The sequence below is a fragment of the Hippocampus zosterae genome, chromosome 14 (assembly GCF_025434085.1).
Source record: "Hippocampus zosterae strain Florida chromosome 14, ASM2543408v3, whole genome shotgun sequence".
NCBI lineage: Eukaryota > Metazoa > Chordata > Actinopteri > Syngnathiformes > Syngnathidae > Hippocampus > Hippocampus zosterae.
The window spans coordinates 15,297,469-15,311,864 of NC_067464.1; the positions used below are offsets into that span (position 1 = coordinate 15,297,469).

Below are 14,396 nucleotides of genomic sequence, written 5' to 3' on the forward strand. Positions count from 1 at the left end.
GTGAGACCCTTCAGTGCGGACTACCTTGCGTCTCTTAGTCACCATCCGACTACATTTCTCAAGCCCGAATGACGTCCCGATTTCGCTGCTGTAGATCCTGGTTGTGTGGATCAGGGAATCTATGTCCCTTTCGCTCTTAGCATACAGCTTTATGTCATCCATGTAGAGGAGGTGACTGATTGTAGCTCCATTTCTGAGGCGGTATCCAAAGCCTGTCTTGGTGATTACTTGGCTTAGGGGGTTCAGTCCTATGCAGAACAGCAGTGGGGAGAGTGCATCACTTTGGTAAGTGCCACATTTGATGGACACTTGGGTAAGTGGCTTGCCATTGGCTTCAAGTGTGGTTTTCCACTACCTCATCGAATTCGCAACGAAGGCTCTTAGGGTCCTGTTCACCTTATACAACTCCAAGCATTCAGTGATCCATGTATGTTGCATTGAGTCATAGGCTTTCTTGTAATCAATCCAAGCTGTGCACTGTGTTGGTACGTCGGGACCTGCAGTCTTGTGCGACTGTTCTGTCAACCAGGAGCTGATGTTTGGCTCCTCTGGTATCTCTAGCAATGCCCTTCTGTGCTTCGCTCATGTATTGATCCATGTGTCCACTTAGCCGCAATGATGCCTGACATGAGCTTCCATGTTGTGGAGAGACAGGTTGTGGAGAGACAGGTAGTTGGCCGGTAGTTGGATGGGACCGCACCCTTTGAGGGATCCTTCATGATCAGGATCGTTCGCCCTTCGGTTAGCCATCCTGGGTGAGTCCCATCCCTCAGCATTTGTGCTGCTAGGCGCTCATGGAGTGCTGTGAGTTTCATTAGCCAGTAAGTGTGGACCATGTCCGGGCCTGGTGCTGTCCAGTTCTTCATATCTGAGACTCTTTCCTGTATGTCTGGCGCTGTTATGGTAACTGGGTTCTGTTCAGGGAGGTTGCCGTCTCAGGGTCACTAGCAATTGTGCGCTGCTGTCATGTGCAACCTCCTTCTCCCATATGCCTTTCCAGTACCTTTCAGTTTCCAGTCTTGGTGGGTCAGCTCTGTTGTTAGGACCCTGCCACTGAGCGTACACTTTCGCAGGTTGTGTTGTGAACAGCCTGTTTATTCGTCTGGCCTCATTCTCTTTCGTGTACCGCTTTAGGCGGCTGGACAAGGCTTGGAGCCTTTGTTTGGCAGTTTCGAGTGCTTTATGTATGGTCATCTGGATGTACCTCTCGGGTATTGGCCTTTTCATCACACATCTCAGGGCCTCCGTCAATTGACTCACATCTTTCCGAGCCGCCTTGATCTTAGCCTCCAACCGTCTTTTCCATGGTGGGTAACGTATCTCATGGCATCCATGGTTGCTCTTATAGCCAAGCATCTCAAGGATCACTGATGCTGAAGCGTATATCAGCTCATTGGTTTCCGTGATCGTTACGGTAGGGGTTGCCCTCAGTGCTGCATTCACACTTTCCATGAGACTTTCAGATGGTACTTCACATAGCCGTTGTAATCGGTTTCTAGGTTGCCCAGCTTTCATTCTCGCCATGATCTTAGCTTTCAGGTCAGTTGCTGCCTCGCTCAGCATTTCATTCATTGGGGCTGGCCTCCCAATCTCATCATCTGCATTCATTGGGGCTTGCCTCCCAATCTCTGGTATGACCTCCTCCTCTGATCTGGCAGCCTGGGGCCCTTCAACATGGAACCTGGGTTGTACCTCATCAATCTCAAGTTGTGACAGCAGTTGCCGTTTGTGGATGTTGGAACACTGAGTTACTAGTTGTTTCGTGGTCAACCGTGACTGCGAGTTTCGAAGTAATCATTCAGCCCACATTCTCTGCATGTAACCCCTCTGACTAGGGTTGCTTGAGTAGTAGCATTCCAACAGAGCCATGTTATCGCATCTCGTCCATCTCCGCTTTGTTCCAGTAGTCCATTTTTCATCAATGTGCTCTGGTTCCCCAGCACCTGAGGCAGACCTTGTTTGGCCGGGCGACGTCTGAGCCGGCATGTCATTCATTGTATTGTCTCTCATCATTGTATGAGGTAGGCATTAATGTGAAGGATCTTGCCCAAGGACCCACACTGGATGGTGTTATATGCTCATTTTTTGCCCCAAGCGGGATTCGAACCACCGTCTCCCGTATGCCAAACCGATGCCTTACCAACTGAGCTATCCAGCCGCTATATATATATATATATATATATATATATATATATATATAAATAAAAACTATTACAGCCATCTCGTTACCTCTGCATCCCGCCCGTCCGAGACGCACAATTTTCCCGCGGGACGCACAGTTCCAAATAATGTGCGTTTTTGGGACACAAGGAAATTTCTCAGTCAAAAAAAAAAAAAAAAAAAAAAAACCTAAGACACCACACACACACGCATGCACACGCGCACACACACACACACGCCAGCGATCCCGCAGCCGTGCAGCAGACGTGTTTATGATTCGTTAATTCAGGATGATTTGAGAATTAAGGATGGAAGAGACCTGCTTTTGTTGTTATAAGCCTCTCTCTCTCTCTCTCTCTCTCTCTCTCTCTCTCTCTCTCTCTCTCTCTCTCTCTCTCTCTCTCTCTCTCTCTCTCTCTCTCTCTCTCTCTCTCTCTCTCTCTCTCTCTCTCTCTCTCTCTCTCTCTCTCTCTCTCTCTCTCTCTCTCTCTCTCTCTCTCTCTCTCTCTCTCTCTCTCTCTCTCTCTCTCTCTCTCTCTCTCTCTCTCTCTCTCTCTCTCTCTCTCTCTCTCTCTCTCTCTCTGCCACACGCACACACTAGCAAGCGCACACACACGCACACACACTAGCACGCATCGTGAACAACACTTAGACACCCATTAAAGATCAAAGTGTAACCCACGTGATAAGACAGAAAGATGACGCACAGCCAATCAACATGGCTTTGCTGCATCTTCTCAGCCCCCCCCCCTCACCCCACATGTACTGTATTATGTTGCTCTATGTGACTCACTGTTATTTTGCTGACTTTCGCTGCTCCTCGCGTAATGATGTGTGTTAGATTCTTTCGTCAAATTGATTCCAGATTCCAAATGCATTGTTTTGGGAAGAGGATGTCAAGCCACATCAATACTTACCTGTATTAATGATTACCAGTAAATTAATCTTTGCAGTTTGAGATTAGAAAAAATACTCTGATTTTGTGGTATGTTGTATTCATGATGCCATATGAGTACAAAATATTTTGATCGATTTATTTTTTGGAATAAACTTGGAGTACACAGCTAGTCATGGAATATTCATAACATAAGATATCCTTTATTCGTCCCACACTGAATTCATTGTGATTGCAGAGTTTTCAAACATTTACCCTTGAAACATTGTACTTTTTTTTGAAAGCCACGGCATTCAAAGTGTGGGAAAAAGGTTGCGACGTATCGTCCGGAAAATACGGTTGTTTAAATCATATATGATCTTTGGTATGAAATGGCTACACTGCAGGGGTATTTGAGGCGGAGCAGACACTCACAAAGGGGGCCCCAAAAGCACCGGCCTCTCCATGAACCACAATTGAACGTTCTCAATGAAAGCTGTGACTGAAGCATAGATTGTGAACCAAAGCAACTTTTGTGTGAAAAGTGTGTCAACCAATTTGTTAATGAGCAACACAATTGGTGAACTGAGGTTACACTGTACATATTTGCTACAAAGATTCTTATTAGTCAATTTCCCTTTTTTTCCACAACAATATCTAAAATGTTCAAATTCATGACTCTTCCTCACCGATCAGTGGCCTCATCATTGGATAATACACTTGCCACACCGTCTCCAATGACATCCCGCTGTCCATGTAAATGGCACCGGCGAGAGACTCAAAGATATCGCCCATAGCCTTGGGGACTTCAATGTCCTCCTCTTTCTCCTCATCTTCTTCAGAGCGTCGTAACTGCGATGGGTTTGGGGGAACAAAATAACAACAATATGACCGAAGAAAGGATCAAAGACCCAACATTAATTTGTCAATGCTATTCTATAACCAACAACGGTCTCCTCAGGGTGCCACAATGATTGAAAAGCTTCCACGTTCATTTGGGGGCATTCAAAATCCCATAGCGGCTGTAATATTATTATATTTTGGAAACAATTCTGACACTCCATAACAGCACTTACCTCAGAGTCCATGCCTTGCATCTCATTCTTTTCCAGTTGAAACTGCACAAAGTCATCAATAACGTGGAAAAGTTCAGGTGAGATAGCTTTGAAGTACTTGTGGTAGTCATACTTCACAGCCAGAGAGGCAAAGATGGTGTTATTGACAAGTGCTGAGCGCAGATCAGTCAATACACCAGGCGAGTGCTGCCGTGGGTCTTCATAAAGGTGCTTTGTAATGAGGTAGTCAAGAATTGCATCGCCGAGGAACTCCAACCGTTGGTAACAATCTGAAGAGCAAAAAACAGCCATGTAAGTGTGAAGTCAACACAGACGCGGTCATTCCACATGAAGGCACGCACCTTTGACAGTGACACCTTTTTGCCCGATGTTTTTCTATGAATGCCTTTTGATGTTAATGAAAAATTCAGAATTGTGAGACTCCTAGCTACAACAGTTTTTTAATTACAGGCCGTGAAAGTTTGAGGGCTATGTCCATTTTTTGGGATCCAAGAATTGGACACCAGATTTTGGACCACATTCAGAGGCCCTCATTTTTTGTTTTAAGGTGGCTACAGACCTGTAAATTTTTAGATCTATCCATTCCCGTACTGTCAGAATCTGCACTTAAAAATACAACAGACATACTATTTTAAAGATACAGTGGTACCTCTACTTATGAATGTCTCTTCATAAAAAATTGCCTCTTGTTTCAAAAGAAATTACAGGTTACGAAAGGTAAAAATACAGTATGGGCCGCTACTTGCAGCTCCAAGTTTCCTGAACGCCCACATACTTATAGTTGCTCTGCCATTGACTATTTCCTAGCATCATCCAAACATCCCATTGGCTCAGAGGGACCTGGCTAAGAGGTCTAGTCTTATGGCGTTATTATTTACAAAACACCAGACAAAAACCGCTTCTGAGAGAGCATGAAGAGGGCAAACCACGATGAGGACACAGTTAAAAGTTAAATGACAATAATTAAATTTTTTTTTTACATTATGCACAACTCTCATTTAATGTACAATAATCAAATTGTAACATGTATTTGTTACATACTTTGATGCATTTTTATGGTTCATAAAACATTTATGTCTCATTTTTTTTTGGGGGGGGGGGGCGGATTAGAGCATTTTACATGGAAAAGGCATCTGTCTTTACTTCCCAAATTTTCTAGTCAGGAAATTTCTTCCAGAAACCAATTAATCTCGGACGTAGAGGTGCCACTGTATTACCTCTAGAAAAGTGGATTTTTATTTTATTTTTTATTTTTAATGACACAATGCAAATGCCTTCCATATATTGGAAATGTTTACTCTTAGTGGGGTTTTAGCTGATTGATCATCATATTTGGGAACTTCTGATGTATTTCGAATTTCAAGGCACTGAGGCCTTTGGTGGGGGCGACAGGAGGGCTCCAAATGTGGCTACTGGAAAAAAATTTCGGACACCCTACTAGTTGGCCATGTGGGCACATGATGATAGGAATTAGCTTTTCACCCCGTAACAGTCACCACATGCTTGGAGTTATTGGTATAATCCGCGGGTCGGCAACCCGAGGTTCCAGAGCCTCATGCAGCTCTTTAGCACCACCTAGTGGCTCCCTGGAGCTTTTTCAAAAATGTTTGAAAATAGAAAAAGAGGGAAAAAAGGGAAATATACTTTTTTTAATTCATAAGGTTTCTGTAGCAGGACAAACATGACACAAACATTCTTAACATTTTCCAATGCTGTAAAAATGTGTCGAATAAATATTCAATTTCTAAATTTCTGTCAAAGATGATTTGCATCACAGCCTGCGACACACGTTTCTATCAGAAGGACGGGATGGCAGGCAGGTGGCTGTTGTAAAAAAAAAAACAACAACCCCCACCCGGTGTTTCATGCCCAATTCACCAAGGGTACTGGCAAAGAATGGGGATTTGGAGGGCCGAGAGAGGCATTTTAAAACGGTACACATGGGTTACGACAGTGAACACGCTGCAAAGGTGCGTCCCATGCCGCGATCATCTTCGGGGCCATTTTGGCTGTTGCTCATCATGGCATGCGCGTGTGGTCAGGGTATCACTCGCGGGAGGTTGGTTGATCGAAAAGTAGATCTTTGGTCAAAAAAGGTCAGGCACCCCTGCACTACAGGGGAAAAAAACCCATTTAATCATGAAGGCCTATTGTGTATTTGTAGCCAACTTAGTCATTTTTATATTAGGGTCATATAGCTAATATAAATAGATACGGCATGTGTCGCCTTCATTATGAGGATTATATAAGGCTTTTAATTTTTTGCGGCTCCAGACATGGCTCTTTCAACATTTTACGTTGCCGACCCCTGGTTTAATCTGTTGATCAATCCAAACCTCCTGAGCATTGCTTAGCTTCCTGATAAATAACAGAGGCAGAAAAGTTGCCACTCCTACTTAACACAAGTAGCAGTTTACAATATGAGAGAATCAAGTTAGGTTGAGCCAAAGTCAACTGAGGATCAAATTCTTCTTTTTATCATTTGCGCCCGAGCAACGAGAGCTGCCATGTCCCAATTGCTATTGAGGAAATTATGATTAGGCGTAGAAAAAAAAAGTAGTGTGTTTCCGCTAACCTGACTGACCGAGAATTTCTAAGTCGAAAAAAAAAAAAACTTTACTGTCGGCATTTTTTTCAAACAACCCTCTACATTTTTGTGTAGAGGGTTTACATAGGTGCAAACTCTCCTGATAGTTGAGCGCGTGCGTTGTCGTCTGTCAACAACATTGAAACATGGCGGTGGCCGCGATCTGCGACGACAGTTCAAACCGCGTTTTCTGTGTTACAGTTGTATGCTCGCACCGCAATGTTAAGAAAATAGCATCCATTGGTGTATCGAAAAAACATCAGCAAAGTATTTGATGAACACCACGGGCCGAGTAAACACCGAGGGCGGAGGCGAGCCCCAGACCCCCCCCCCCCCCCCCCCCCCCCCGAGTCCGGAGCCCGGGAAAAAACTGAATAGGTGGCGGCGGCGCCGGCCGCGGAGCGGCGGGTTCAATGTCTTCTTGTTTTGTGTTTTATGGTTATTTTGTTTACATTTTTAATGAAAAAAAAAAGATTAAAAAAAAGCACTTTGTCCGACCTACAGACCCTATTGCTGAAATTTCATGTTTCCGGAAACACACTATCTTTTTTGTTTGGCCTTATGATGATGATTATTAAGTTGTTGTTATTCGGTGAATGAATAAAATTGTCGGGGACCAAAACATGCACGAAAGCACACACTCATCAGAACTGGTGAAATTTTTGAAATTATAAAATTATCAGAAATAATCTCAACTCTTAAAACATCTTTTTAACATCTTTAAATGATGTGAAAAACAATTGTAAATAGCACTGCGATTTATCCATTTTGTATTTATATTGCACTTAATTGAACGGTGTTTGTTTGTTTTTTCTTCTTTCTTCTTTCTACCTACATTCTTGCTGCTGGAGGCTGTAAATTTCCCCAGTGCGGGACAAATAAAGGATATCTTATCTTATAACTCAACTGTATTCATAGAGCACTTTAAAACAACCACCGCTGTATACAAAGTGCTGTACATGGAGCAAATATAGAATACAATAAACAATAAAACAATAAATTAATAACGAAGACAGTAGAAAGCACAAAACAGTAAAACAAAGATCAAGTCTGAGCCATGCTGAGTCAAAAGCCAAAAAATACAAATGAGTTTTGAGATGAGATGAGTTTTTTACAGTGACAACAAAATGGCTCTATCCCGCCAACTCAAGTGGGAAAACAAAAAACAATCCCTGTATGTTTTACCTCGGCCTACAAAAATTGGCCGGCCTATGTAGCACCTCGAGATATGTAAAATAGTATATTTCAGCAAGGGTTGAAAATTAACAGAATTTTTGAATGTCCAATTTTGGCCCGTTTTTGCGCATTTACAGGAATCGTAGTTTTGCACCCTTGGTCGAGTGGATTCATTGGATTGACTTCAAAGTTTGGCTATACCATCTTAAGACCTGGAACAACTACAGAGAAAGAGAGGCAATCCACTATTTTGAATTTTCGTTCACGTTTGGCCCCCTTTATAGAGGTCACATTGAGAAAAAAATGCTCATAGAGAAGATAACCGATTGTTTTCAAACTGCGTGTTTCATCTTAAGATGTTCAAAATCACTAGTTAAGAGCAAAGCTTTTCATTTCGTCGAATGTTGTTACCATGCCGATGCACAGTTTGCCAAGAAAAAGTACGCTGAATTATATGGTGTAAACATTTGTCACAATATATGAAAGAAGATTTCATGTTTCTAGGAGAAAAGACGACACCAACGAAAAACTGTCATGTGATCGGAAATCACATTGTCCAAGATTTTCAAGTTTTATACCGGTAGAACATAAGCAAGAACTAGGTCTAAATTATGTCCTTGTTCATGTGTTGAGGTGGTCATATATCACACATAAAGTGAAAAGAGTCAATAAGTCTGAAAAAGTCCTTTGTCCAGTGATTTTTCAGGACAACACACATGAATATTACAATCCCCCATGAGGAGGAGATGATCACACTTGAGCCCGTTTTCTCGGGCAGGCAATGACTCCACTGTGCTCAAAACACACTTTTCTGCTAATAAATGTTCTCTTTCACAATTACTAGTGCTTGTAATTGTGCTTGTAATTGTGGTCCCACAGCATACTGTGGCCTCTGCCGACAGGATGCAGAACGCCAGGGATGTTGTTGTTGGATTTTTTTTTCTGACTTTCTATTTCCAACACTCATTGAAAAGGAATCTTACTAACTGCAGGCAATGCAGACCAAATTCTGACACTGGTTGACCGGGGACCGAAAAGCCTGTATTAACACATCCTGTTCCCGATTCCTCTGGCGCACCCCACCCACACGAAACCCGGGGAAAATGGTCAAAGGCGTTCTTCAAGTCCACAAAGCACATCTACGCTGGTTGTTAGAAGTGACAATGTGCAAAGTATCAAGCAGAGCTCAAGTGATCAGTGGTAGAATACAATACGATAACAGTTGTACAGTTGGTGCAGAAAATCATTGAACCATTTTAAAGTGACCAGTCGCAGTATTTGTAGTACAAGAAGTGTGCAATTGTGCAGATGTCCTTGTTACGCAGAATACTGCACCAGCAAGCAGGTACATTTACTGTATGTGCCTAGACCAGGGGTGGCCAACCAGTCAGAGATGAAGAGCCAACTTTTTTGACTGTTACTGCAAAGAGCCACATCATACCCTTCCTCGCTCAGGCGCGTGCATACGCACGCACCCACACACACTTTTTTGGCCAACAATCGACTTTTGAAGCGACCAACTTCTCACGTACCCAATTGTGCACGTGCAAGCACACACACACACACACACACACACACACACACACACACACACACACACACACACACACACACACACACACACACACACACACACACACACACACACACACACACACACACACACACACACACACACACACACACACACACACACACACACACGCACGCGCACGAACTCACTCGGGTACCCACCGGTGCACTTGCGCACATATGCATACACACCACGATGAGCAACAGTCGGAATGGGCCGAACATGAACGAAAGCTCAAGATACAAACAAATTCCCCCCACCCCCATGGTGTTCTTCCAGTTAATTTAGCGTAAGGCTGCAAGAACTTTTTTGTAGGTCATTAGGTATTACATATCCCTTCAGCTTTTCGTAAATCTTGTTGATACATACTACTGAGGCCGGCTTGTTAAAACTTTCTTGGGTGTGCAACAGAGCCATTTTGTAAAAACCCGCAAAGTAAACTAATAAACTAGAGCTGCAAGCAGCTATAAATGGGCCCTAAAGGGAAGTCGCTGTTCAGGCCCTCATAATAATATTTTCAAAAACAATAAGAACCTCAGAGCGCTCGCTGCTCGGGCCCTAAAAAAGATATTCGGCAGCAGTCTCACCTGTGATTGTGTTGTAATGATAGGAAGCATGGGTGAAAGCTTGCAGTAGGTAAGCCTTGTTGTGAAATGTGTAGTTGATCTTCTTTTCGAAATTCTTGAAGCCAGAGATAAGGTGGTTGAGGGTTCGCTCAGCATCTGGATGTTGCAACATGCAGCGCGGTGGGATTTTCAACCAGCCATAGCACAAGTCACTTGATGGGGACGTAGGGCTGAGCTTAAGTTGTTCTGTCAAGCTCCCTCTCTCAAGTGGTAAGACCTGTTTTGAGAAAAGAAAAGAAAAACATTTATGAAATAAAGATACACACATTGCTATGACATTCAGGAAGGCCATGGTGTTTTCATAGTCTGAGGTCGGTTAGTTAATTTGCTAATTAGGTAAACAGTTTAGAGTTTTAGGAGCATACCTGTCAACTCATACGGTTTAGCCATAGTTCATACGGATTTTGTGGTGAATCTTACGTATATGGCCATATCGCACAAATCATACGGATTCTGAAAATTTCCGTTTTTTTGAGACGCTGCACCGATCCGCCTGTCGATCTCTCGCTCTAAGTGACAGATCCATTTGGAATTCCTACTCTAAATCACTGTGTCAAACTCAAAGAACGGGGGCCAGATCTGGTCCGTGAAAGAAAATCAGTCAACTTCCATGATTCTTGCGAAAATATGTACCAAAATGTCAAATTGTTAGATGTAATTAAAAAATGTTGCAATTTTGAGATCATTTTCTTTTGTTACAACAGAGGTTTTTGAACAAATGGTTGAACAAACTATTATTACTGACTTTTGATTTTAAAACTAGTTATACATAAATTCCCTACCGTTTCTGTAATATTCTAAAGGGGTAATGTACATGTACAGAACAGTATACGGTTTCACAGTCATAATGGCCCTTTGAAGGAAATTGTAACAACATTGTGGTCGATGACAAAAATGAGTTTAACATCCCTGCTGTTCTAAGTAGTTAGGCAAGAAATATTGAGTCACCTCACCTTCAAGCCCAAGGAGCACAGGAACATCTGGGCAGCTCTCTCTCCACAGCTGGTCAGATAGCAACCAAGCAGAGCCTCAACACAGTCAGCGATGCTCTTATCTGCTATGCACTGCTCTGTATGCAAGTCGTAAGAGATGGACTGCTTTCCAAGCTCGGTGCCGTAGTTCTCCTCCGATGGATTCCAAAAACCCACCACAAAGTCATCCTCCTCACCTGCCTTGCTGGGGTCCAGGTAGCACATCGCATCCCATGAGCTGTAGTCAAAGTCCTCGGCCGAAGACATTGTGGATATGGGCTCAGAGTGGTGCTGGGCCGAAGCATAGGGGATTTTCTTTGGGGCCTTCCATTCATATGGGGTCTCAATGGCTGCTGATGGGCCTGAGGCAGTGAGCTGAGTGGGTGGGTAGCTACTCAGAGAGATCTTTTTACCAAATGCACCAGATCCTAACAGCATATTGTCGATGAATTTGATGTGCTCCTTGTAGTACTCCAGGTCATCCTCCATGTTGACCTCATCTTTTGGTTCATCCTTTGAAAGCAGGTCTCCCTCATCATTGATCTGGTTCACTTCTTCAGCGCAGTCATCAGCAGAGCGCCCATTAGACATAAGCTCTTCTTTGGCCTAAATGAAGTAAGGCAGACATCATAAGTGACTATACAAATAACAATATGTATGTGGACAATATCGTTCTTTGAAGAAAAAAAAAAGAAAGAAGAAAAACATCATGGTGAATATGACTCCATCCATCCATTTTCTGATCCGCTTTATCCTCACAAGGGTCACGGAGGGGGGTAGTGCTGGAGCCGATTCCAGCCGTCTTCGGGCAGTAGGCGGGGCACACCCTGAACCAGTTGCCAGCTAATCGCATGGCACACAGAGACTGTTACAACCATCCGTGCTCACACTCACACCTCAGGACATTTTAGAGCAGTGGTTCTTAACTTGGGTTCGATCGAACACCAGGGGTTCAATGAATCGGTCTCAGATGTTCAACACAGCCTGGTCGGACGAATATGTACCACATGGATGCACACGCAGATCACCGAACGTGAAGGGACTCAGCATCCTATCTGCATGATTTGCCATGCCAAGTTGAACAAACTCTAGTCTCGCACCAGCAAAACTGAAGGAACACTTCAATCCATGAAGAAAGTGGAGAATGGTGTGCCTGTCAATACTGTCCATTGAGGATGTGGAAGACATCTACATTATCGGTCTTCTGATACCAGGTATGCTGCTGTTTGGTGTTGGCAGTTTCCTGTTCTATCGCAAAATTCAACCGACGGGAGCAGCTTTATTGGATGTGAAGAAGCTGCCGGTCATTCTCGATGGTCTAGCGTGAATGTCCAACACTCAGACTCAAGCGGTGACTGAGCTCAACCGCAATGTGGATGAGGCTCTGGAGCATCTCCGTACGATCGTCAACAACATGGAGAAGTTGGAATTCTCGCTTCGGAAAGGAATTGAGGATTTGGCTGATTGGCGCCAGTGAAGGGATATAGCCACCTGAAATGGTTGGCGGCCGTCCCAAAACAAAACAACGCGATCTGGTCCTTTGCCCTGAAAGTACGCATGGAAGCTAGTGCCCCCACCATCACCCCATCCTTCTCAGCCATGGACTGATAAGCCGGGACTCCATGACGAAGCAGCTGCGGCCCGTCCTTATCATCAACGCCTTCATCGTTCCTGGCTTTTCCTGACCTGTGACCTGATCTGCTGTGCGCTGAATGGACTGGCAGCACGCCGGTCAACCCCCGTCAACCCCCCCCCCCCCCCGCCCCCATCCATCCGCCCCCTCATTACATGTTATGTCTTGTGACTTGTTGTAACTGTCATATGCTTTGATGTGCAGGGTATTTTTTTTCTCTGAGACTTAATCCTCAGAAGAGGATAGTACGAGCATGGGTTTCCCCCCTCTCATTCCCTAGTGACGCGTTAACCACTCAAAATTAGTAAGTTCCATAAATATTTGGGCATCAGCATTTTTCATCTTTTTGGCTCAAAACAACATAATGGAGATTCAGCTTTAATTTGACAGTAATTACATACTGACAAATCAGGTGTAGGAATGGTAAACGTTTGTGCATAGTTTTATCGTGTTTTTTTTGTGGCCAATAAGTATCTGGCAACTTAAAAATGGGCACGTTCACCCATTTAAAAAGATAAGCGAGGCTTGTCATTTTCATCATAGGTACACTTCAGTAAAATATATCATGCATTTGACACAGTCACCAAGCAAGCAACTTTCATTTTCTTTTAATAAAGCTGAGCAATGTAGAAATGTTTTTCCTCATCATGAATCATGCATTTTTAAGATGATGACAATGACAGAGATGGCTCTGCTTTCAGATTCAAGACAAGCTTCTCCTTTTACACTTGCTGCTCAAGGAGTGAGGAGAAATGAGCAGAGGATGAATCAATGTCAGTGGGCAGTAGTCAAATTTGTTGGTTGCACCGTATTTTCTGCACTAAAAGGCGCACTGGATTATGAGGCGCACCTTCAATGAATGGGCTATTAAAAAAAAAATCATTTATTGCACGCACTGGACTATAAGGCGCAATATACGATGCATCCACGAGATTGAGGCACAGCCCTTCATTTGACTCGAGAGGCGTTCATGACGCCTCCAAAAAACGTAAATTAACGATTACATCAATGAAACTATGAAAATTTAAAATACCGTAATGCATCAAAACAGAAAATCACAAAATAAATTCTATAGCCCCCCCCCCCCCCGACAGAATTTATTTTGGCATTTCTTTGAGCGTAGCTGCAACAGAACAATCAGTAAATTGTATGAGACTGGACTGTCTCAGAAGTGTTTGTTATTTATTCCTCAGTTGTGTACTGTATCCACAAACGAGGAAATCACAAAATAAATTCTGTAGGGCAGCTATACAATTTATTTTGTGATTTCCTCACTTGATTTTCTGTTTCGATTAATTATTTTCCATTTTCGTCGTTTCAATGAAGGAATCGTTAATTGAAGTATTTCCATGGTGGTCCTGGTGGTCGAGTCGAAGGAAGAAGAAAAGGCACAGACGTAACTGTATTTGTTGAGACTGTGAAAAACATTCATAAACTGTGTTTACAAAAAACACACCACAGCTCTCCTATTTTTGGAGCTGCAACAAAAATGTATTCAATAAAGCAGCCACACAGCTCACTGAACCAACAGCAAGTTATAACATTGTAAGCATGTCTCCAGGAAGGAGCCATCGTGGGGTCGACATATTCCCGTAATGACCATAAACAAGGTGCACCGGATTTTAAGGCACGCTGTGAGCTTTTAAGAATATTGAATACTTTACGGTGCCTTACAGTGCGGAAAATACGGTAATCGTTTTTCTGTTGTGGAACAATCCAG

At 43.4% G+C, this 14,396-nt stretch overlaps 2 protein-coding genes across 3 annotated transcripts in view; one reads left to right on the plus strand and one right to left on the minus strand.

Moving 5' to 3' along the window:
• LOC127614473 (uncharacterized) overlaps positions 1–14,396 on the plus strand; it is a 316,500-nt gene that overhangs the window by 42,615 nt on the left and 259,489 nt on the right. The gene's annotated exons all lie outside the window — the stretch shown is intronic.
• The window catches only part of dicer1 (dicer 1, ribonuclease type III), a 103,713-nt gene that overhangs the window by 9,853 nt on the left and 79,464 nt on the right, over positions 1–14,396 (minus strand). For both annotated transcript variants that reach the window (XM_052085646.1, XM_052085647.1), the window contains exons 24-27: positions 11,026–11,649; positions 10,034–10,289; positions 4,111–4,379; positions 3,724–3,886 (exon numbers count right to left, since the gene is read on the minus strand). In XM_052085646.1, the coding sequence (XP_051941606.1) occupies positions 3,724–3,886; positions 4,111–4,379; positions 10,034–10,289; positions 11,026–11,649 (1,312 nt within the window). The remainder of the gene's footprint in view (positions 1–3,723; positions 3,887–4,110; positions 4,380–10,033; positions 10,290–11,025; positions 11,650–14,396) is intronic.